Below are 26,252 nucleotides of genomic sequence, written 5' to 3' on the forward strand. Positions count from 1 at the left end.
ATCAGTTTTATTCACTGCGAAGCTCTGCCATTAGCATCCATGGCAGCGTTAGCCTGTCAGCTCAAGAGAAGCACATGCGCACAATGTTATTTTGTCTTGTCACTCTGATTGGTCCATCATTAATGTGACAGAACATTTCTCCAATCACCTTCTGAGAACTTTTTTAAAGTCCTGCCCTTCCCAAACTTTATACGGGAGCTTTCCCAGATAAATGGGAAATATATTATTGTTCAATAGTCTATCTGATGTCTGGTTAATAGAAATATGTGACAGACATATAATAAATACTGGAATTTGTTATTATAGGAAAATAACCTAATGCTCTTCACTGTTCATATAGTTTAAATGTAGTCTATTACTTGGGAAGCTCAAGAGGCAAATTATCCTCTATTGTGCTGCAGTGTAAAAACCCATCTTGAAAGCAAGCTCTTTGACTTTAAAAAAATCTAAATTGTATATTCAAAAAGTGAATTCTTAGGCACATTTACAATTTATAAAACCAAAAAAGGTCACCTCTGACAGACTGCGAAAAGATTATCTTCATATTTATATCTTAGAGCTTTAAGCAAGGCTGTCTTCATGCTTTGACCTCCCTGCAGAGAGGCCAGAGCTTCACAATAAAACTGACTTACAGAATATTTTATCACCACCCAATAAAGGCCCCTGCAGTTTCCTGGAGTTATGAGGTTGTGCAAGAGGACAGAGAAGTGCATTTCTGGTCTAAAAATGTGGTGTAAGGATGATGAAGCCTTCTAACGAGAAGCAGAAACTCCATTTATATGTTTATAACTGGCAATATTAATTTCCTTCCTCAATTATCTCCATCAACCTTCATAATGCATTACCAGCCTGGCCCTGACACAAAACCAAACACAACTCAGCACATACACAAATGCACACACGCTGAAGTGTTTTCTCGTTGGAATCAATCATAAAGCAATTCACGCATCCGCTCCCAAGAAAATTATATTAGAACTGTTCATTTTCAATAAATGATATTATCATTTACTAGAATGCATTTTGCGTTTCACCTCCCTGTCCTGGCTTGAACCATGTTTCCATGACAGTATGTACTGATTATTGGTTATGATGCACAACGGCCAACATTCATAGGCTGCTTCTGTGTTAGCTGACTTAGGAAATTATGAGGCTGAAGGTGTTTTAAGGAGTATTCACATTAATATCCGAGCGTTCCTCGAGGCAGCCTTCAGCAGTCAGTGTCAAAATGTTCTTTTGCTGCATCAGCCGCTTGTTCATTTGTATGCAAGAAGAGCTGAGGCTGGTGAAAAGATTATACTTTCATTTTAAGACGACTTTACCCAGTACGAGCCTCAGAGTCTGCATGGAGGAGGGAGAAAGGATATCTGTTGAAGCCTAAGCAAATTCACTGACCCTCTTGAGCAGACAAACTGTATAGTTGAAGTTCAAGTGCATAATCTGGAAAATGACTAGATTAGATAATTAGCTGAAACGCAAATAAGCTAAGTTTTGCTCAATTTGGACAATGTAGTGTCGCCAAAGTTCAAAGTACTCAGTAGGATTTCCATAAAATCAGACCCTCAGTAGCCATTACGTGCATATTTTCACACAGTTATTACCTCACTCAGGCAGACGCCACCGTGGGAACCTCCAGCAGTTAGGGAGTGTGTCTGCAAAGGCTATAGCTCCTCAATCTTTCCTGACTTTTGAGCACAACCCTCAGCATTAACCTCTAAACATTTCCTGCCTCCCTTCAGTATCCTATCAAAATAAAAGTCCCCAAAAACTAAAGTACAAACAAGAAGAAATTGCCTTCACACGTGCAAAGGTTTCAGGAGAAAAATTAAAAGCATGTAATTTAGTTTTCTGTAAGTGATTTCATTACACTGGTATCTGCTACACTGTTTACTGTTTATTTTCCTCCTGCTGTGCCAGTGCTTTATTGAGTTTTTGCTAATGCTAATCTGATATGTCTTCTTGTTGCTGCGTCGATTAAGAAAAAAGGATGGAAATAAAGACACTACAACAAAGTGTCACTGAAGTTAGTGCTCATTGTTTAAAAGACCTGATTAACTTTTGTAAAGGTATGGAGGGAACTTACTGAACACCCTGGCTATTAAAGCTTATTAGGGTGTTTTTACCGTGCTGTAAACAGACACGTTTATAACAAAGAGAAAATGCTCAACAACAACAACATACTAGCTTGTGTCTTCTACATGGCTATCCATCATCCTTTTCCTGTGCAAACCTGGGGTTCCCAAACTTTTTCACCCCAACTCCCTAAATAATAACAGCGACTGAGGACTTTCTCTGTTCCTTGAGGTGGAGAAAGCATATAATGATGTGCAAATTAACAAATAGTAGCGTGCAGACTTAGACTTTAAGGTAAACTACTTTCATTTGAGCATAAATCCAACGTAACCAACTGAGACCTCAGCTATGTTTTTAATCATTTTGTCTTTCCTGGACTTTTTGTCTTAAAAAGCTTGTAAAACATCAACCCCGTGGTGCACAGTCAAGCTCAGAAATTAAAACCATGACTAAGACTGTTTTGCACTAACTTGCTCTTAGGGAGCAAAGAATTTTTTTTTTTTTTTAAATTAATCATTCCGTGACATAAGGTCAATAAAATATTCACATATTTACGAAAAAGTCCTGGCACTTTTTGAAACTGGCTTCTTTTGACTCATTATTTAAAGAAGTTCCTGTCTGCAGATACACAGAGGGACAAATCACAGCCTCTCTGTGTCGCTTTCTCTCTGTTCAGTCATTCAGGCCCTCTCTTTCCAGTTTCTAAGTGTTCTGCAAAGCATGACGTGACGATGGAACAGCCTGTCATTGGTTGTCACAGTCAATGAGACATCTGTTTTGAGAACTCAAGATGGTGGCTAATGCTAAGCTAACAGCAGAGACGATGTAAATGGGTTAAATAATGGCTAAAAAGACGTTCAATATGAGAGTTACTGTTGTGGATTTAATCTTTGAAGACCACTGAAAATCACCCAAGTTCCAGGCTTGCTAGAAAAGCTTCTGTAAGCGCTACAAAGTCATGAATAGCATCATTAGACAAGTGACACAGAGGGCTTTCAGAGGACAAAAAGGTGCTAGCATTTATAGTTCAAAAGTTACAACACTGAGTGTTAATAACTATGTTTTTTAAATTTTATACATTTTTTTCTGTATAATTTCAATACAAATAGTTACCATTTTAAATTTGTCATTTGTTTTTCATCCTACTTTTAAACAGCATAAATTTGAACAACCTCAGAGCAGACCAAGGTCAGAATTAGTTTTTCTTTTATTCAGCTTTTACCTTTTTTTTATTTAAAGAATTATTTTTGGGCTTCTCATGCTTTTATTTTGATAGTGGAGGACACAGGATAGATTTGGACACAGGACGAGAGAGCGGGGAGAGACATGCGGCAAAGGGCCACAGGCTGGATTCGACCCTGGCTGCCCGCGTACGTGGGTTGCGCCTTAAACCGCTAGGCCATCTGGGCACCCCAAGCTTTTACCTTTTATTTGAAAATTCAGTTTAGTTTTAATTTGATTTACTGCTGATGTGTTAGTTTAGTTTTAATTTTTCAAAAAGCTTCATTATAATTGAGTCTTTTTTAGTGTTAGTTTTAAAGACAATATGGGACACCTGCCAGAGGTGAGACCCAAAAGGGATCTTCACTTTTCATTTTATATATATTCAATTTTGATGTTTGTAAACAACCCAATACCTTACTCAAGTCCTTTCAGTCAAATCAGGCGATTTTACTTTCTCCGGCCTTGGGTTTATGTCCGTATGCTGCCCTTAAAGACTAAAACTGAGAAGATTTTTTTTCTCTAATTTGACTGTATTGTAGTCAGTTTCATTAGCACAGAATGGTGTTTTAGTACGTTTTTTAGTAAAGCTTACGTTTTTTAATTTAGTTTCAGTTAACTTACCCCAGGAGGGTCCTGGACCCCATGTTGGGATATTTTGCTAAAATAATGAAAAAGAATTCACTTGTAGCAGCAGAACACAGAGGTTTTGTGGGTAAAGGCAGGCTCAACTGTTCACAGACAGTGTTGTGACACTCTAGGATTGTGGGTAACATAGTGCGGTAGCTCAAGATTGCAGATAATCCAAGATTTTCTTAGAATAAAGAGTATAAAACACAAACTTTTGCCTCCTACATATCATTTAACACTTATGCCTTGAATGGTTATGCTATTATGACTTATGATCAGATCTGGAAAAAGCAGCGGGGACTGAGTGATGATGTGACGGTCTTAAGACATTTTCTGAAATTTAGGGTAGATTGACCTCAGCTGAAACTCTGGGGTTTATTCACTCTATAAGTATTAACACAAAGGGCTGTTTTGGGTGGAAAAATGTGCTTCTTTACATTTCCTCACCCTTAAAAGTAAATAAACTTCTCACTATCACCCTGTATGTTAAAAACTTCCAATATCCTTTGCTTGTCCCTTAAACTCACATGTGGGTAGTAGTCCATGACCAGCAGGTACTCAGTCCGCCCCTCTGGACCTGTCCGTTCGTCGGCCGCCACAAACCGTGCAATGTTGTCGTGCTCCAGCAGTGGTAGCCGGTAGATGGAGCATTCATTAAGGAAGTTCTGCCTGTTGGCTGCCGTGAACACCTTCACAGCCACGGGCCGCTCGTCCAGAGAGCCGCAGTAGACAGCGCCATATCTGCCGCGCCCAATCAACTGAAAAGATAAAGATGGAGGGATAAAAAAAGAAACTTTTACTCATAGATCTTTGGCTCCAGCCAGTCTAATAAGAAATACAGAGATAGCATTTTTATGTGTTGCTTTGAAACATCGAGGAAAAAACGACAAACCAAGAAACAGAGATGTTTAAGGATACAAAAAACAGAACCCCTAAAGAGTCCAACGAACACACAAGGATAGTCAGGCAGAGGGCAGAGAGATAGAAAGCAAACTAAATTACAGGCAAACAGCAGGGTCAAACAGCTGAAATGGCCTAAAGTCAGTTCCAAATCATTCAATTAGTGTCCTGAATTAGCTGGAGCACAGCATGCCATTAAGGTCCAAACATTCGGCCTTAAAAGTCATCTGTGTGAGAGCAAGAAATGCAAAAGAGGAGTGCGTTTGTTTCTGTGCGGCTTCCACCTCCATGTCTGCTGAACGCATTTATCTACGGCTATAAAACACACTGTGAAAGCGCTGGACTGTTTTGTCTGTGAGTGAGGCTCACTGCCCCCTCCATACCCAGCCTGATGTGAAAGAACGTGTGCCTGCATTTGATAAGACACAAGGACAGCGCTCTGAATTCAACTCCTGCCTGAAAAGATATCGCTGCCTCACTCTGATCTGATACGCGCTAAATAGATGTCAAAAGATTGGAAAAACAGAGCCGCGTCTCTACCGTTGGATCATTATGTTCTCCGCTGATTGGCTGGCTGTGTTTCCATGTCTTCAGATAGCTAAGAAGAAATCCTGAGACAGCCAGTATCTCATGTTTGTGCCTTTTTCCCCTTAAGAAAATCACCAGAAATCATGTCTTACTAATAAAACTGCAGGCTGTTTTAAAAAAACACCAAAGGGTTTGTGAATTCTCACTTTTTCCCCCTCTTTCTGCCTTCCAACCAGTTATCGGCGGCAATTTTAACATTTCCAGGATAACAAACCGGAAGAGACTTTAGTCTCACACTCGAGTGAGGCTTGGTTTTGGTGCACTGCAGAAAATAAATACACAAAAAAATGGTTCTTTAACATGTTTGAAAGCTGCGATGGAAATTCTGTCATATCCTTTTAATGAAGTGCAATCTGAGTGTGAGTAATAGTCAAAATGGACCCAATTAGATGATACTGAAAGCTTTTTAGGCTTGTATGTCCTCATGTGTGCCTGAATCTCTAAAACGGAGGTGCTGAGTGCAAACTCACAGCTACAGCAGGCAAAATCATGAAAATAAGGTTCAATCTTTTAGGTTTTATCCAGGTAAAAAACAGGTAAAGATTATCAAGCGTTAGGGCAGTGTTACTCAACCACGGTCAACCCAACAGCCAAATTGTTGAAAATTACATTTGTAAGAGCCAAACTTCCAAGTGGTAAAAAGTGGCAATTAAAAGAAGTTAAAGGTGGTAAAAATGGTAAAAAAGCGGCAAACACTGGGAGAAAAGTGGCAAAAAATGTGTTGGAAGTGACCAAATAATGAGTTAAGAGTGGCAAAAAATGTTGCAAAAAAAAAGTGAAAAGTGACTAAAATGGGAAAAAATCAGAGGGGTTGGAAAATGGGCAAAAAGTGGCATGTAATTGCAAAAGCTTAAATGGGCGAAAAGTTGCAAAAAGGGGCAAAAAAATTCCAAAAAGCAGGAGAAAAGTGTCAAAAAGGGGAGAAAAGTGCCAAAAAGAAGCTGCAAAAATGGGCTTAAAGTGGCAAATACTGGGAGAAAACTGGCAAAATGGCTGAAAAGTGGCAAAAAAAAATGAGTCACAGGTGGCAAAAATGGTCCGAAAGTGTCAAAAACATGGAGAAAAATGAATGAAAAGTGACTAAAATAAACAAAATCTGAAAAAAATGTCAGAAAATGGGCAAAAAGTGTCATTTAATTGGAAAATGCAGCTTAAATTGGTAAAAAAAAGTGGCAAAAAATTGAAAAAAGCAGGAGAAAAGTGACAAAAAGAAGTGGCAAAAATGGGCTTAAAGTGGCAAATACTGGGAGAAAACTGGCGAAATGGCTGAAAAGTGGCAAAAAAAAGAGTCACAGGTGGCAAAATTGGTCCAAAAGTGTCAAAAATCAGAAAAAAGGTGTCAAAATGGGAATTTGGCATGACATTTAATTACAAAAAGCAGCTTAAATGGGTGAAAGGTGACAAAAAAGGCGAAAAGGGGGGCAAAAAGTTGCAAAAAGCTGGTTAAAAGTGTCAAAAATGGGCTAAAAGCAGTAAAAATGGAATTCAAGTAGCAAAAAAATGCAAATAAGGCCAATGGAAATATGCAGACAAAAAATAGAGGTTGACAATGAAGTTTGACAATGAAAGCCTGCTGTGTATGAGTGGGAAACAAACTAATTAATGTTACTCTTTAAGGTTTTCTGGGAGAATAATATTTCAAATTAAGACTTAAAAGAGCCACAAATCATCACAAATGAGCCACATGTTGAGTATCACTACGTCAGAGGTATTTCTTCATTTAAAAGATAGCAAAGTTTCAACAAAAGCTGCATCCTCTGCCTTGGTTTATTCAAATCACTCTCTGTCCGTTTCTACTGACTGCCTCTATTTAATCCCTTCGCCTTTCTTATATTGTGACTGTATATCACACAGACGTCCTATCACAATCTGAGCTTCCCCGCATCTATATCAGGTTTTCAGGATCTGGTGTCAGTGTAAGCAAAATCCTATTTTTGTGCGTCCTGACCCGCCACGATCCGATGATAAAGGTCACATTGAAATGACAAACGTAACGTTAAACCTTGATGTATTTCTGGTTTATTTTTGCCTCTATGCCTTTGGTTTCTCCTTTTCTTTATCTAACTCGCCCCCCCCCCCCAACACACACACACACACACACACACACACACGGCATGTTTGTTTGTAGATGTCAGAGTGAGCACACCACGTCTAAACCGATGATACAAGCTTTCATCCGCCTGAAAACAAGCCGTGGAAAGCTGCAGGATTTGGGGTATACAGATGTTGTGAGTCATCCTGTTGGGAGGGATTGATTTTTCTGGATGCTATCATATACATCACCTCTGTTATCAGGAGGCCCGTACAACACTGTGCTATCGTACGAGTATTAACCCCTTCATCTCTTAAGAGGCATTCCTGAATGGAGATCTGCTGTCTCAAAAGCAGAGTTACAGATACTTATTCATGCTTTTCCTGGCTGCCCTGCCTTTTTCTCAACATCTAAAAGCTAGAATGCTTCTGCAAGACTTTCAACTAGGTCCAGCATATTGACTCATTCTGCACCCATCTTATTTGCTCTGCATTAGCTTTCAATGAAATTCGCTGATCAACTCTGTCCATGCATCACCAGGAGACCTCTCATGTCTTCTGACTAGCCTCAAGAAATCAAACTTGCATATTCGAGATTCATCATGACAGAGGGAAATATTCCAGATTTTTTTTTTTTGTTCTAATCTTCATGATTAAAAATCTGCTATCTCAAATATTAAAATATCACAAATCATCCACCTAAATTCAGGAATGTTCACCATCTGTAAAATTGTGCTCATTTATGCACCAAATACTTGGTCAGACCTACTTCTTGACCAGATTCCTGCATCTATGCAACATGGCATGAAGGCGATCAGCCCGTGGCACTGCTGGGTTGTTATGAAGCCCAGGTTGCTTTGATAGCAGCCTTCAGCTCGTCTGTACTGTTGAGTTTGGCGTCTCTAACCTCCCTTTTGAAAACACCACAGAGATTCTCTGGAAATCAGAGTCTCCATAAACCTTCTCAGCAGAAGAGGAAGAGGATGAAGGTCTATAAAATCTCCTGGTAGACAGCTGACAGCGCTGACTCTAGATTTGTTAAAGATCAGTGGACCAACAGCAGCAGATGACATGGCACCTCAAATCAGTGTAGAAACTGAAACCACTAGACTTCAAGCACCCTGGATTCTGTGCCTCTTAGATCGTCTTCAAGACTCTGGAACCTGGATTTACCAATAAAACGCAAAATTTAGTTTCATCTGGAAACACTACTTTGGATCACAGAGTAATTTGGCTGAATTTGTGCAGTCTGAGCCGGCCTTAAAGACCTTGTAAAGTGAAATGTATGTAGGTGAGTTGTATCACAAGTCACTGTGTTATGGACCCCAAAATCAAATATGAATTAAGCTTCAAAATCATGAAAAATGAGACAGTAAAATCTGCTCCAGGCTGGTGTGGGCGTGTCTGTTGAATGAGCAGAAGCCATGCCCACTCAGGAGAATTACAATTGACCTTCTGAGCAGAGCGCAGCTGCCTGGCTCTGTGCCAGAGAAGAGACAAGGTCTGTTTTCTGGCTCAAATCTCTGTTATGATGCTTTAAATGATCCATAGACCACTGTGGCTGATAGATTTGGCAAATTTACCTCACAATGAACAAAAAAAACAGCATTTCATCTTTCTCAGACAGTACTGAGATGAACTGCTCTGTGATTTTATATTGTAGTGTTAGAGGGGCGGGGTCATTCTCTACATATTGGCCCCGTCCACATGAAACCAAGCCAGAAAAGAGGTGAAAAACTTTTTAACAGAAATCCAGAATTCAGTCACTTGTAGATCTCAGTGTTTTTACATGTTTACAGCAACCATATTCCAACATTTCTAGTGTGTTAAGACACAAACTTTGGATTTCACTTTACAGGGTCTTTAAGTTCTTAAATCTGCTTTGTGTGACAATCCTCCGAACGCTGAGTTCATCTCTGTTCCTTGTGCTCATTTTCTTACCACACTTCAGTCAACTGCTTTAATATAGCCTCTAAGAACAGCCTGACCTTTCAGCAGTGACCTTCTGGGCCTTACCCTCCTTGTAGAGGATAACACAGATTGTCTTGTGGGCATTTGCCAAGTCAGCAGTCTTCCTCATGATTGTGGCTGTGTGAAACAGAGTGAGAATGAAGCTTGGGAAGCCTTTGCAAATTGGACTTTTCCACAAATTTCTAATATTTTGAGATTAAGCTGTAATCATCAAGATTAAACTTCTTGTGTTTTTTGATTTTATGATATTCAATGTTGTTACTGTTTTGAATATATTTTGTGAGGCATGTTGTGACCTTGCTCAGAGACAAATGCAACACCAAGTAAACTTTACTCACTTGCTAATAGCGTTGCCACGATACCAGAATTTTCAACTTTGTTAAAAAAACAGACAAAAATATCCACATTGTTTTTCTAGTACAATACCATGGAAGCAACAGTAAGTCCCAGACATCCAAAGCAGAAGAGTTAGTTGTTTTTAGTCTCAAAAAAAGTAAGGAAACACATCATCAGTCTTTGCATATTGAATTGTTGCCAGTGTATTTGGGTAATTAAGGCTGTGCTCTCTCTCTTCTGGTAAATATGACTGCAGATCTGCTGTATTTCAAAAGCTTAGTACTTTCAGTACTACTCTTAACTTTATTTGTAAACATGTGTTGTGAAAAACTGTCAAAGAGTTTCCACAGCCTTCATTAGTAGTGCTACTTATTGTTGATTTTGTATAGATCTAGTCACAACCACTGATGTAGCTTTACTCTATCAGCTCATTTAAACATGTGAGTATCGCAGTGTTGTTGGGAACTTTGTAACTACTCCGGTTCTTTCTTGAGCCAAAAACAAACTGACTGAGCTAATTAGCCGATGATTGTTTATTATGATACTGAAAACCTCCAGATGGACCGTTGTGGGCACTGACCTCCAGCAGTTTGAGATTGTCCAGGTCCAGAGAGCTCTCAGAGCCAGCAGCCTCCATCATGTTCAGATTGTGCAGACCCTGCTTCCCATCTCCTGTGAACACAGACGCAAGCAGCTCAAGAAACATGCAGACGCATTTACCAGCGAGATCACAGCCCCTTCCCTTTTACTAAATTAATTGAAACCCAACCAAAAAAACATTTAAAAGAATGGCCTTGAATAATAAATGTTCTCGGCTCTTCCTCACAGCGTGGCGCCATGGTAACTCACCGTGCATCTTGCGGTAACCAAAGAAGGCTGCGACAGCGAGCACGGCCAGCATGGAGACTGTTGCCAGGGTGATAATTACCGTCTCTTCGTAGCCCAGTGTGCGAGAGTCTACAAGAAGGAGGGGATGGGGGGCATCAAAAACAAAAAAAGTACAAATTAGAGTCTAACCTTTACGTGGGAAGAGCAAGTGTCTGCAGTCGTGCACTCAGGGCTTTGATTTGTGAGCGTGAAGTCAGAGGAAGGCCACGGCTGACATCCTGACTTTGTACTTTATGAGGTGTGCCTGTTCACTCTGATGCAATCCAAAAAACAGGCAGGTAACACTGCCTGCTGTTGAATCATCTCTGTTTAAGTTTCTCATAAAGATAAAGAGCTTTAAGAGAAAGTTACATGACAAGGAGAAAAGTAACATTAAGATGATTTCACATTGTAGTAACTTGCAAAATAAGACAATTATTTTCCTCAAAGATTAATCCTTTAATCATTTTTTCTAATTAAGCCATATGTTCCAATATAAAAATGTCTAAAAGCCCCTCTTTTCCCCAAAAGCATCATCTTGACAGCAGGTGATTTATCTCTCACCTGTGACTGAACTTCAATCACTAAATGCTGCCGTGTATAATCATGCACCATTAAGCATGTATCTCTTCCATTTTTCCATCAATTTAGCCTCAATTATTTTAGATACTTTTCTACGAAATTGAGTGAGGTTGACCTTTAAGATGACTGAGTCCATGATAAGTGCGAAGCCAATGCTGTAATGAGCCCTGGGTTGACTTTGTTATCTTTTAAGTGACAGTTTTTACATGTGCATACATTTCAAGGTGTGGTGCCAACTTGGGGCACCAAATAATCAAAATACTCTTGGGCTGGTTGTACTGGAGGGCAATCTAAACTTAAAACAAAAAGTAAGGCAATTTATGTTTAGTTCATAATTTCTTTGTTGTAACAATGCTTCTTGGAATTAATTTTATACCACTGGAAAGCCTGTTTATTACCCTTTTAAATGATGCCATATTTGTAAGGATCACGCATTTGTGGGATGAGCAGCAGAGCTGAGTATGTGGGTTGCGCCCATGAAAAATGTGCCAAATCTTCTCTGCCAATGCAAAACAGCTTATTTTGCTGTTGCTATTGACTCTTGTTTTGAGCTTCTGGTACCCACAGGTGCTGCCAATCAGGTGCCTGATTGGCAGCACCTGTGAGCATGGGCCAAGCTACAGTGGTCAGTAGATGTCTGCTTCAAGAATCAGTATGCCAAGTTTCACTTCCACTTGACCATGGAGTCTCCCACATGCCTTTTGGTAAACTCCAGACCAGATTTGCCACTCTCCCATGAAGCTTTGACTGGTGAAGAATCAGGCCAACAGCTGTTGTCTGCAGAGTTTCTCCCATCTCAGCTGCTGAAGCTTGAAACTCCTTCAGAGTAGTCATAGGTGTCTTGGTGGCCTCTCTCACTAGTCTACTTCTTGCACGGTTGCTCAGTTTATGAAAACGGCCTGATCTAGGCAGATTTACACATTTGCTATATTTCTTTCATTTCTTCATGGATTTAACTGAACTCTGGGGGATGTTCAGAGCCTTGGAAATGTTTTTGTATCCATTCCCTGACTTATACTTCTCAATAATCTTTTCCCTGAGTTACTTTGGGTGTTCTTTTGACTTCACAGTGTAATGCTAGCCAGGAAAACTGATTTACCAGTGACTGGACCTTCCAGACACAGGTGTCTCTATACTACAGTAACTTGAGACACATTCACTGCACTCCGGTGATCCTTATTTCACTAATTATGAGACAGCTAGCACCAAGTGGCTGGACCTCTGTTGAGTAAGAAAAAAGAGGTGAATATTCATGCAGTTACTGATTTTACCTTACATATTTTTGTTTAATTGACATTACTTTGTAGAAATCTGCTTTCACTTTGACATTGAAGAAGGGTTTTTTGTAAAAAAATTTTTTGGTCAAAAAAGTCAAATTATATTGATGGTATTTTGATATATTTAATATTTGATAGCGTTCTGATATTGAGAAATACATATCTAAAATTCAGAAGTTGTAGGGTTATTTTATAAATGAAATAACATTTATCGTTGCATATTCACACACAAGACTGCCAAAAATGGGTACTGTTGTGTACTGGTACCGGTTCACAGGTACTGGGAATCGGTACTGTACTGGTTCAAATGTAAAAGGTACCCATCCCTAGGGAGTGGAGCCTTTTATAGGCACAGTAACGGTCTATCAGCTCACTTAGTGAGCTTATAAACTCTTATTCTGTTTATTTCAATACAGATTTCAACATGAGATGAATCATTTTAATTAGCTAGTGTCTTTCTACTTGCACTCAGGTGATCCCCATTCCACTAACTGTGAGACTACTAGCACCAAAAACATCCAAGGGGGTGAATACCTTACAGACACTGTATACACAAGTAAATAGCATCAAAATATGCAGATTTTAACCCTTTTTGTCATCCCAAGAAGATCTGTTCATTCTAAGCACAAGAGGTCAATGGGAAACCCTTAATCTCAAGCTTTGCTTATACTTAAGTCACTTAAAGGAACAATTTAAACAGTTAAAGAATACTTCAGAGCTTATCTACAGACTTAATGAAATGTAGTTGCAGATCCTGCCTCCCCTTTACAGCAGTAAAGGTTGGGTGAATCCACACCAAGCAAAACTACACAAGAGATTTATTATAATTTGTGTGTTTTGCTGCAGATCCATCTTAACAAGATCCACCATCCTCCATTTTTTCTCAAAACAAACAGTGGGTTGTTCCATTTATACACTGTTATACTGAAACATTGTGCCTTCTGTCCGGGATAATTGCTTCTGCATATTTAGCACTGTTCACTACTACCAAACTAGGAGCAGCCATGAGATTCAGCCGCCATTTTTAACAACTTAAGAACTCGAATTTGAATGGACTGGCAAGTGGGTGCACAGTATGTTTGTTGTTTGCCTTCCACATGAATGATTGCACACAACAATAGCTAACTTACACACAAACACTGCAATATCTTGCGAGTGCACGTATGTGTATTTTGAGAACAATCAGGCATGCTGTGAAACGCGTGAAGGAAAAGGAGGAGGGGAAAAAAAAACATCAATTAAGCCAAACAACCATGAAGCATGGTCAACAGACTGGAAAAAAGCAGCACAGGAGAAGAGAAACAGAGGATGTGTGGGAAGTGAATGGAGAGAGGAAGAAAATATGTAAAAAGGGAGAGAGCTGGTCAGATGGCAGGTAGGAGCAGCTAGCTGAGGAAGCTGCTTTTTTAGCTGTCTGCCATTTGTGATTAATGAAGCTGCATCAGCTATAAGTTCCACTCTGGAGACAAAACACACGCAGGGCTTAAATATAACACAAGCTTCTGCAGAAACCGTATGAGCCGCCAGAATACAGAGAAAAGTGCATCCTCGACGTCAGTCTACACACTGCTGCTGCCGCGAGACACCACCTTTATCAATAATTGATGGCTCCGAGAGCCTTAGGGCCGCTTTGACTGACATACTAGCATGAACATGCATGCACACGCACGTCAGCATACACAAGCATAGTGGTTGACACGGCTCCCCTCGAATGCCAAGGTCAGCGGGTTCATGATCAACAAGGGGGCTACACAGGAAGCTAGCTGACAAACACAGGCTTGCAGGCTGACACAACTAAACATACACCAACAACAGTCTGCAGGGCCTGTTTTTACACAACTATCAACATTTTATCTTGTATAGTCTGAAAAACTGTCTAGCTTTTCATTACTTTGCAGAGGAAAATTAAGAGTAAACTTTCTGACAGCTATACATTATAAAGTAAGACTTAATAAGATATGATCTTGTCAAAATAGGGATGTACTTCCTGTGTGCTTTCAGTGCTGATCAATCATTTAACTTTCAAAATAAATCGATTTACTGTTTGGTCTGAAATGAACTGGGAGGCTGCAGTGCTGCTCTAACACTGTGGTTCTAAACTAGGGCTGCACAATTTGCAAAAATGATCCAATTGCTATTTTTTTTTCCAAATATTGCAATTTAATATGCAATTATTCTTGGGTTTATGTTCAGTATTTTTTGACAAATTCAAGCAATAAATAATTCCATAAATAAGACCATGTGCATTGAAAACAATTAAATTATTTCCATAGCAATTAATCCATAGTAGCATGAATCTGAATATGTGGGTGCAACAAGCTTTAAGCGATAAAGGAGGCGCTAGGATGGAGGAGGTGAGGCAAACTACCAGATGATCACAGCTGGGGTATGACTTTCATGAAGTAAGACTAGGCTTCATCAGTGTTTTGTTAAAACGAGCTAACTATTTTTGCTCCTATTGCAAATGTGATGTCATTTGCTTTGTTTAAGGCAGGGATGTCAAACTCAATCACAGCAGGGGCCAGATTCTGAACTTGGGTCTAACCTGAGGGTCTAACAGAGTTGATATTTAACCATAAAATATCACCCTTATTCTCACCAGAAATTAATTATGGGAGTAAAAAACTTCTCACTGATCATAAAGTTTTTGCAATTAAAAGGTGAACATGATAAGTTAAAGATTCAAAATCTAGGATAAAAAGTCAAACTTTTAAGATTAAAAGGTAAAAACATGACATTTAAAGTAAAAAAAAAGGCAAAATATGAGATAGATTATTTAAACCATGAATTTAAAAATTAAAAACTGAGATAAAATTCTAAATCGTGATTTTAAACAGTAAAAATATGAGGTAAACATCAAAATCATGAGTTTCAAATGTCAACATATGAATTAAAATTAAAAATCATGTGTTTTTAAGGTAAAAAAAAGAGATAAAAGTTCAAGTTAGGAGTTGAAAAAGGTCAAAACGTGAGATAAAAGTCAAATCATGACTTAACAAGGTCTAATAGAATTTAAAATATAAAATTATTAATCTAAAATGTAAAAATAGGAGATAAAAAGTCAAAGTTATGAGATGTAAAGGTTAAAATATGAAATAAAAGTCAAAACCATAACTTTTGGTGGTAACTGAGATGCAAAATTGAAAATATAGAGAACACTAACTTCTTCCCCACGTTCCTTACTTTTTCTCAATTTTTTTTACTGTTTACTTTTTCTAATTTTTATGACTCAACAAGGATATTATAAATCATCAAGGTTAGGTCTAAATTTTCATACTGGAGGAAATCTGCAGACCTCATACTGGGGGGCCAGTTATAATAAATATGTCATATGATCGGTGGGCTGGGTATAACTGCACCACAGGCCAGATTTGGCCCCCAGGCCTCGAGTTTGACACCTGTGGTTTAAGGGCATTACCATTATAAAAAATTGATACTTGAATGTTTGCATGATGTGCATAAAATCTCTGCCGCTGCAAAAAAATCATTATTAAACTGGTATTTTGACACATTTCAAGTTAAAGAAATATTGCAACTTCTGCGATTTTAAAATTGCAGCAGGCCATATTGCTATTTAATCTAATTTGCTATTAATTGCCAAGCCCTATTCCAAACCACTACTACTTAAGCCCCCTTAAAAGCTAAGCACCCCCAGGACTCGCACAAGACAAATAAACCTCACCAGGAAGGGCCAACAAGCACACATTTTAGCAAAATAGCTTTGCATAAACCATCCATTAAGTGTGCTGTCATGACTTCAGCGAATATGTGAAAACCTAATTTTGACTACCTCTGAGCAGACAAATCCCCGGCCCCTTGAGATCCCTGGCGCCCTCCCACAGGGGGAAACAAATGCCCGAAAATAACACTACCAGACTATGACAAACCTTTAGCTCTCTCTGTTGAGAAATCTTGTCCTCCCTTCTGCTTTTCTTCCACCATTCACGTTAGATTTGTAAACCTGATTCTGCAAGTTTTAAGAGGAAGGAAATACGTTCAGCATGTTTATTGGGCCTGGAGGGTATATACAGTGTGTGTATTAGTGGAAACACTGGATGTAAACATTGCTTTTCTTTGTTGACTGAAAAAGCCCCAAGCCACCTTTAGATGTACAACTTTATGGCTTCTTTTGTGGAACATCCCGGATTAAGATTGCCATAATGTAAAACACTAAGAATCTTTTTAGTGCATCAAAAATGATGCAGTATCATTGATGAGAAGTATCAAAAAGTACCAAAAGTGCAGATCCTCAGTTAGATTTTTGACCTGAAAGCTGCTGCAAAAAGATGGAGTACACTATCTATAAATGGACAAGTATGTTTGCAACAATTCTGTGCAGCTGAGACAGTGATCAGTGGAGATTTCCTGCAATATTTGGTCATAGAAAACTAGAAATAACCAACACTGGGTAACTAGAACAGCATCATTGTTTTCAACCTTGCTTATTGCTAACCATTAAACTGCTACATCTGTTTTTTGCATTATCAATAGCTTCAAGTCCATCACAGCCTATGACACAAGTTGATCTACAAAAAGTTGATGTCACCATTGTCTACACACTAGTAGGACTTGGGAAAGTATGCTACTTCATGTAGGTCAAATAAAATGTCACAATAAAAGAGCCTGGGGCATAGACATGAATTTCTCTCATAATTCAATAAGCTCTATAAAGTGCACAAGGTCGTATGCTTTTGCTTAGGCTGTCTGTGTTCCATCCAGCCATATAAAAGCAGGGTTTATGTCCTTCTTTCTCAAGTAGGCAAACACACTGTGGATAAACCTGAACATATTCCCCAGCGAACTCAAAAATCATGCTTGCAGAAATTGAATTTATCAGAAGTTAAAAGTTTCAGTAAAATATTTCAAAGTTACTGCATGTACCCACCTCTAGTGTCATAGCTAGGTTTAAAATTCTGGTATAATGACAGCCCTATGGGGTATAAATGCTGAGCTACTCTGTAGAATAGTAGTTTTAAAATACTAAAGTTTTATCTGATTTATTGCAAAGTGACTCATACAGATATATAGGGACAGGAGATAATAATTCCCATTATAGTACTTCTTATGACTTTGAGTCCCTTTTGATTCCACTATCAACACTTTCAATTTAAAAGAGCTTAAGTTTAAAACTTTAAAAAGTAATCATTATCATCCATCTGTTATATCTACTATAAATGAGGTAAACACTAATCCAGATTTAATGAGTTTTCTCCAACAGTGTCTTTCTCTCTGCCACTCTCCCATAAAGCTTTGACTGGTGAAGACCCCGGCCAACAGTGTCTCTCATCTCAGCTGCTGAAGCTTGAAACTCCTTCAGAGTAGTCATAGGTGTCTTGGTGGCCTCTCTCACTAGTCTCCTTCTTGCACGGTTACTGATCTAGGCAGATTTACACGTGCCATATTCCTTCAATTTCTTGATGATGGATTTAACTGAACTCTGGGGGATGTTCAGTGCCTTGGAAATCTTTTTGTATCTATCCCCTGACTTCTAATTTTCAATATCTTTTCCTCTGAGTTTCTTTGGAGTGTTCTTTTGACTTCATGGTGTAATGGTAGCCAGGTAGGGATACTGATTATCTCAGGTGATTCCCTTTGGCTGGACATCTGTTAAGTCAGTCATTTTAAAGGAGGTGAATATTTATGCAGTTATTTTACCTTACATATTTTTGTTTGATTGACATTACTGTGTAGAAATCTGTTTCCACATTTTTGTCAAAAAACCCAAATTACATTGACCATGATTGATTAACACAATCAATAAAAGGGGGTGGAAACTTTTTACAGGCTCTGTAACTGTCTGTCAATTCCCTTAGTGAGCTTATCAGCTCTTATTCTGTCTATTTCAATATGGATTTCAACATGAGATAAATAATTTTAACTAGTAAGACTTGCTAAAAAGTTTGGGAGTACTTCTCACAACTGATTTGAGCAGATGAGGAGGATAACTGTCCTTTAGCAGACAAAGCCAAGGTTAAGAAAGCAGCATGAAAGGTGCTGCATTTTGGTTTCTTTTGATAAAATGATGGTATGTAGCAGTGTTGATAAGCTTAAATATTATTCATAAACTTAATATATGGGCTTCAATCTCCATCCCTACTGGTTTATCATGAGAATCTCTTTAAAATATAGTCTAATTGTGTATAATTGGTACTTTCACTTTTGGTGTCTGGAGTAAATTGTGAGAATAAAACTTGTGTACTTAATTTTTAGCATAATTTGAGAGCAGCTCTTCGACTTATGAATGAGTATTTTTGTGCTATTAATGCCTCATAAAAGATCCAAGTATATCTTCCGCCACCTTTCCACCCACATGTCGTCATCTGTGCGCCTTGGCTTAAGATTACTCAGACAGCCAACTGACACAAACCATTTCCTACAACGCACAACACTGGCATTAATCTGCCCAGACATGTCAGAACCATCCAGCTAAAAACAGGAACAGGACTTAAAGTGAAAATACAACCCAAACTTAAGCTGCTGATCAATCAAAAAATCCCTCCAACACCAAATGATTATTTTTCTCCTGCTTTTGTCTCGTCATCCGTCTGCTGGGTGCAACAGTCACCGGCACGCCCCGCAGACAGACAGATAGAGCAGACGCCTTGTAATCCGTGGAATGCAGATCGACGACATGGATGGTGGAGAGTGTATGTTTGTGTTTATGTGTGGGCAGGAGAGATGATGAGACACTGCCGCCACTGCTGCCACCACTACCCCCCTCCCTCCTGTGCTCTTCCTACTACACATACTGCTTTCATTCACAGCTCAGAGGAAGGAACAAATAACAATACATCTGTTTCTTTGTTTAACACCTTGCTAGGAACACACAAGCAGCTTAAAAAAATCCCCCAGTGGACGGGCATCGCAACAGAATTCAATATCACGGCGCTTTAGTGCATGCAATCTATAGCAGCCAGAGTGAGGACACTGAAAACGCCACAAAGCGTATCTGTTGGTGAACCAATTCATCTCCGCAATTCACAGTTGTCAAGGTTCATAATGGAAGGCAATCAGGGAGCTCTGTGTTGAAACCGTGTGCAGAATGATGAAGCAAAAGGAGGAGGACGAGGGAGAAAGTAGCTACAAGTAGGTGTAGGTGCAACAGCTCTGATGATATCAAACAGCTTTTTATTCTTTGCTGTTAATAGCTTTGTGTTCCACAAATGTGTGGGCCTGCATTTGTTATTTTCTGTGAGTCATTTCTCATTCATTCATACTCCCCTCTGCCTCAGTTGTATAAGAGATGTCTGAAAAGTTTGGTTTCTTGGGAAATCAACAAGCCAAAAAGGTCTTTATAAATCTATTCTATAAGTGCGCCATGTGTCCTTACAGATTGGTTGCGCCGTGGTCGGGCTTGGCGGAGGGAAGTCCTCCGTGAAGTTGACGTTGCACATGTCGCTCCCGCAGCAGCAGAAATGATACGTCCCATTCTGGATCTGCGGAGGGAGGTTGGTCACCACGCAGCGGTCATCTCGGCAGCCCTGATGGTCACCCAGGTGAGTCCAGCAGCCTAAGACAGGAAGGGAACGAGGAGGGGGATCACATGGTGAAGTGCAACACTTAAAAAAAGCAAACAGTAATTAAACCCACTGTTGCACTTGTCAATACAGTCGGAATTTTGCTGTTACAGCTTTGCTCACTCTGGCATGAGCAGTAGATTATTAATGTGGGGCGACTTTCATGCATTTTGTTCTAAAATTGACCAGAACCTCATAACAGCAGCTGCCCTGATCACTTTATGGTGCCAAGTCCTATTTCTGAGCCTTTGCATTGGCCAATACTGAATAACAATCTGAATCAACAGTGACACTAAATTAATATAAACCAATGGTTCTCAAACGGGGAGCTAAGTCTTGGCATGCTTTTGCAGTTTGTCCAACCATATATAATTACTGCAACTACACAACAACTAAAGTTCAGTCATGTAAATAGTTTTTATAAATAGTTTCTCTTTATGGCAGTTGTAAGTTTGCACTTATTGCTGTTATTCATATGTAGATGTTCTGGGATGGAGGAGCTGGGGTGGAGGAGGGTTGTGAAAAAGTGGCTTGGAGAGGGAGCAACAAAACATAGCCAGGTTGAAGCAGTTTAAATTTGGCAGCATGAGTGCCATTAACCAATAGCCTGCTAGCAAAGCAAATCAGCTGGCCATCAGCTGATGAGGGAAGGAGTGAGATCAGCTGATCTCATATAAACATAGCAGTGCTTGACTCACTGGCCTGCCTGAACCAATGTTATATGCTCGATTTACTGCAACATGTTTTAAATAGGCAATTTTTTATATAGATATGGTTTTGGTGTGCCTTGGGCAAAAATAAAAGGTTGAAAACCACAAATTTAAAGTATTTTATCTAGGCCTGAACTCAAAACCCTGTAAGGCAGTGCAGCCCCTCAAGACTAAAGCCTGGCATAAAGCACATATTGTACTTGTGCTTGAGGGAATTTCCAGGGTAAAATACAATAAAAATGCTGGCATTTCTGAATGGCCTTGGCAGCAGTACAACTCTGCGTTCAAAGAGATGACGAACTCCTTTTAATGATTTAGGCCTCATTTGACAAATAGGTTGCACTCTTCAGGCATGGTACCTCACTATGGATTCACCTGAAGTCTAACTGAAGAGGGTACTGCCTGATGTAATGAGATCCATGCTAATGTACGCTTTAAAAAAAGCTTTTATTTCTTAGAGCAGGATAGAAGTGCTATCATTGTGCATGTATCTAGCTGCAAGGGTTCTATCCTGGGCCTCCTACTATTTATCATCTATTTGGTCACATCTCCCATAAATTACACATCAACTTCAGCTGCTTCATGGATGACAACCCGCTTTATCAATCCACCAAACCCAGCTCCACCCTCCCTCCCTCTATAAATGTTTACAGTAAATGTAATTCTGGTTCTTACACAACTTCCTCAAACTGAAGTTCTTCTTATTGGCACTAAATCCACGTTTTCCCATCACAGTTTATCATTCTGCAGTTTCTCTATCCCCTCAGGTTAAAAGTCTGGGTATCACACTTTTCTTTCCAATAATGTTAGAAGATCTGTTCACTTCCATCTACGCAACATTACTCGCCTACTCTGCTTCTATTTTAGATCACTCTTGTCACTTCCCAGATCAATCGCTGCAACTTCGTTCTCTCTTGTCTCCCTCAGAAATTCCTCTATAAACTTCTATTAGTAAAAATTATGCTGCCTGTAGCATTTCCAGAACCTCATCTAGTAATCACATCACTCCTGTTCGTCAGCTGCTCCACTGGCTCAACTACCACACTGACTTAAGATTCTGCTCCTCACCTTCAAGGCCATATATAACCTCAGCTCCCCGTACCTTTCTGACCTACAGCACATTAGCACTCCCTCCCACACTCTCAGGTCCTCTTCCTCTCTCTACCTCACTGTCCCACCTGCTTGCTATGGGATCCAGACCCTTTAGCTGCTCTGCTCCCCGTCTCTGGAATTTATCCCACCAGACATCCACAACATCAACTCTCCATTTTCAAACCCCACACCAAGTACTTAATTATTTAAACTTTATTTGTTTTGAACATAATGAATAGTAACTGTTATTTTAACTAACTCTTGAGCGAGAGAGAGGGGAAAAGTGAGCACATGCTCTCCATTGTGCACAAAAGGAGAGGCAAAAGAGACAAGACTTCATTTGATCCTTCATCCAAATAAATCTCAGTTTTTCAGTCAAGTGTGGGATCAAACTGACACGTCTCTGTGTTTTTAGACTTGGTAAAAGAAGCTTTTTCCTTGAGCCTTGGTTCCCAACCTGGGGTCCAGCACCCCCTAAAGTGGGTGCGGGAGATTTCGGGAGGGTGAGGCTCTGTCTGCTTTAAGGCTGTTAAAATAAGATTTGCATGTATTAACCCTCCTGATCTGCGTTGTCATATATGATAAGAACAAACACGTTATTCAAAGCTAAATAACTTTTGAACCATAAATCGTAGCCACGTGTTTTTTCCTCTGAAAGCTCTCTGTTGTGCCATTCTAATGACACTATCCATGCCTTCATAGATCTTACAGAACGTTTTCTATCAAGTCTGAAACGTTGTTGACTTTCCAGAGTCTTTAAAGACTAAATCCACACTAGTAACTCCGATACTGAACGCCTTTTGATCCATTTTATAAATTTTATGTTCAATTGTGCCTGCAGCTAGAAGCTGATGCTGCCTACCATATTGTCTATGTATATCCCAGAATGCATTGTGACTGGGCTGTGACGAGCAATGGCAGGCTGTCCTGTCTTCACGTCATAGTTTGCTGTACTGTGCATGTGCAAACACTTAGAAACTGGAGGAGAGAGCCTGAATGACTCATAATGGAGAGAAAGAGACACAGAGAGGCTGTGACGTGTCCCCCTAAGTCACTGCAGACAGGAACAGCTTTGAATATTGACTCAAATTACCAAAAGTGCAAGGACGTTTCTTGTGCTAAAGTTAATATTTTGAAGACTTTTGTCTCAGAGTGATTATTTTTTTCCCTTTTTGTTCCCAAAGAACTTGGAGAACAAGTTTTGTGCAAAAAAAACGTTAATCATTCATGCTTCCGCTTAGTTTCTTCGTTTTATAATCCTAAAACTTTTTTGAAATTCAATTGACATTGCTGCATCTTAAAGCCCAGGTTGACCTAAAAAAAAAAAGGATGTTTCGAGCTTGATTGTGTACACAGCGTTGATGTTTGACAAGCTTTTTAAGACAAAAAGTCCAGGAGACACACAATGGTTAAAAACAAAGCTGTGGCTTAGGCATATTTGAATGAAGGGCTGTTTATTTGGATTTAAACATTAGAAAGAATTTAAACTAGGGCTCAAACTTTTTTAGATAAATATAGGGGGAACTCAACAGAATAAAAAGTTGGAAACCACTGTGTTAAAGTTGAACAGAGCTCACGTAGGGGCATGCGCCCTGTTTACATTAGAATGGGCTTGTTCTGTTCTCCTTCTTCAATGTTATTTTTAATTACCTGGTAGAAATAGTTTATGATGGTATTATGGGTTAGATATTGCCCAATCCTAGTAGGCACAGAAAGTTAGATGCCTGGCCAAAATAGCACACGCTGGTTTAATCATCAACACAAGATCACATATCTAAAATGATATAAGAGGCTTGTTTCAGTACAAGGAAGCTCACATGTGGCATCAGCATCAGCTTTCAGTCACGACACGGTCTGACTTCAAAGGTGGACTGAGTCACCGGGGAAATTCAAGCATCTATTATGAAGATATTTGTGGAATGTCCCTGCACTTCAACCTGTAGAAATAACAGTGTCGGTCATGTCGTACCTTGTTTGACAAGTCGCACTTCACCCGGAGGACTTTTCTCCCACAGGCCAAAACAGTGGCTGCCCTTGGCACATCTTATGGTGGTGTTCTCTGGAGAGACCCGGCCTTCACCCCCTGCCACTCGCTCTACCTCCCACTGCTGCTGCTGGTCTGTGAAGGCGCACTCCCGCTCCTCCCCCTGTGCCGCTGTGAAAAGACAGAAAAACTGGGGCTGAGTCGAATCCCATTTCTAGCAAAAACAGGGTTGTGCTTCACAGTGGCAACAAAGTGAATAAGATAGCTTGATGAGGGCAGGCATGTAAAACTCTGAAATGGTGGCAGTTTCTGAGTGTGCAATAATGAGGACGTGGAAGGAGGAGATAGAGACAGCTCAACAGCTTCATTAATTTAAACCAATTCATGGCAGCTCTGTATCAATTATTTTCATTCTAGAAATATGCAAATTTAAGAGGAAACTTTCAAGCTACATGTGCATGAAAATCAATCACATTAACCCCTTGTGTATAATGTATGTACATTATCATTACAAAAATCCATTTATATACAGAGACACTTCTTGTCTGCTGGAAAAGCTACAGAGATAAATTGACGTCTACACAGGAAGAATAATCCACAGCTGAAAAAGCCGTCTGCCTGCAAAGACTGCTGCCTCTCACAAGCTAAAGATCAATAGAAAAACCAATTTAAACTCTAGCCTGAAGGACATAACACAAAAACATGCAGAGGCGCAAAGAAAAGTGGACTTAAAACAGCACTCATTAAAACACAAAAAAACTGCAAGACTTACATGAAGACAGCGGATTAAAAATCAGAAAATAAGAGACGGAAGCTAAACACAGAGGCTTAAGCACCCACGTAGAACAAGATAAACTGATTCAAAGCCTATGGCTTATTTCTGCCTTCTGTTCGGCTGAACTTTAGTCAGAGTCAAATTGGGAGTTTAGGAGGAAAAATAAGAGAATATGTGTCCAGTTACTTGTAGATCTGACGCCAGAGAGGAATAGTTTTAGCCACAGTCAGTGCGTGTTTGTGTTCCCTGCCTGCTTCGTGGGTAATTTCAGATAAGAGAAACATGATGTGCCAGTTTGTTTCCCTTACTCCCAACTCCTCCCTTTCCTCCAGCCGGGGGAGAGGCGGGGTGGGTGGGGGGTCTGTTATGGAGGGAGGAAGGGAGGGTGACTGTGCCCTGCCCAAGGTCAAGCTAGCCTGTGTGGGCAGAGGGTGACGCGATGGAGTGGTAGCGCTCCCGGGCACTGCGCCAACTTTCCTCCTCTGCTCCCATCCGCAGATAAAGCTATCAACCCTGGCCTACCGTGGGCCTCGACTGCCCTCAACCTGTGGGCCTTTACTGCCTACTGTTCCGCGGGACTGGCTTTGCCTACAGGGGGAAGCATGCTGCGTACATGCCGAGTGGGAAAGGAGTTCAAACCGAGGGTTAAACATGTGGAGGAATTTTCATTTTGATGAGGAAACTGAATTTTAATGAGCTGACGATGGTACTGGCAAGGTTAGCAGCAGAGCAGACAATTCCCTCCCTGCATGCTTTTTAAGTGCATTAACAAGCTCTGGGTTCAAATGACCACTGAATTGTACATGGGCTTTGTAATTATCATACATAATGCCATACTGCTCATGTTCTCATACTAAAAGCTATAAGCAGTCACCAAACTGAATAACCCCTCAGTTCATTAACAGACAAAACCAGCGTTACCATCTATCTACAGCCTTTTGCTAATCCTAGGGAGACTTAATTTTCCCCAAAAATGAGCCCAAGCCCTCCCATTAAACCAGAACATTAAAGGCGAGACATAATTGGCAGACATTCATTCATTTTTTACCATTTTTTTAGGCTCAGTGCTCACAGGGAGGATCAAGGTCTCATGTTCTGAGTGCTGACAAATGATAATAGGCTTAAAACGAAAAAACGCAAACACAAAAACACCCTGAAAATTTTGATTAATTTAAATGTTAATTTCCGTTTAAATAAAATACAAGCACTTCTAAGGGAATGGAGGCTTCTCCACCAAAGAAAGAGCCTTTATGTGCTCCCTCTCTCTCTTTGTCTTTACTGAAAACATCAAGTATTTAAAGTGCCCTTGCGTCTGGAGATGAGCGCAGACAAGCTTTGAAAATAAAAACTTAACACGACAGTTTGTTACAAACATAAGGGCACTACCTACTTCTGTGTTTTTTGTGTTAGCATGCCACTTTCTGTTCTTGTCAATAAATTTCTTGCTTGTTTGTGTACAGGAAGCCATCACAGCTGAAATCTAGCGTATTATACTGGAGCCGGAGCTGGTAAATACTTAGTAGCAGTTATTACAAAGAGAAAGGGGAGGAGTTGTTTTTTTATTCAGCCAATGAGAGAGACAGATGAGGAAATGCACATCTGATATTTCAAGATGCCAGCAAATAGATCTGAAAAAATGCACTGTCACTCTGACACCAGAGTAGGATTGGGTGATGTTTATTTTCTAACACCGTCACACCC

The 26,252-nt window shown here is 39.8% G+C and overlaps 1 protein-coding gene across 1 annotated transcript in view; it reads right to left on the reverse strand.

Annotated features, from left to right (window-relative positions):
• Nucleotides 1-26,252, reverse strand: part of bmpr2b (bone morphogenetic protein receptor, type II b (serine/threonine kinase)) — a 58,627-nt gene that overhangs the window by 16,536 nt on the left and 15,839 nt on the right. The window contains exons 2-6 of the mRNA XM_041781787.1: nucleotides 23,762-23,947; nucleotides 19,804-19,983; nucleotides 10,597-10,704; nucleotides 10,328-10,419; nucleotides 4,449-4,679 (exon numbers count right to left, since the gene is read on the reverse strand). Coding sequence (XP_041637721.1) covers nucleotides 4,449-4,679; nucleotides 10,328-10,419; nucleotides 10,597-10,704; nucleotides 19,804-19,983; nucleotides 23,762-23,947 — 797 coding nt within the window. The remainder of the gene's footprint in view (nucleotides 1-4,448; nucleotides 4,680-10,327; nucleotides 10,420-10,596; nucleotides 10,705-19,803; nucleotides 19,984-23,761; nucleotides 23,948-26,252) is intronic.

Source organism: Cheilinus undulatus, linkage group 24 (genome assembly GCF_018320785.1).
Source record: "Cheilinus undulatus linkage group 24, ASM1832078v1, whole genome shotgun sequence".
Taxonomy (NCBI): domain Eukaryota; kingdom Metazoa; phylum Chordata; class Actinopteri; order Labriformes; family Labridae; genus Cheilinus; species Cheilinus undulatus.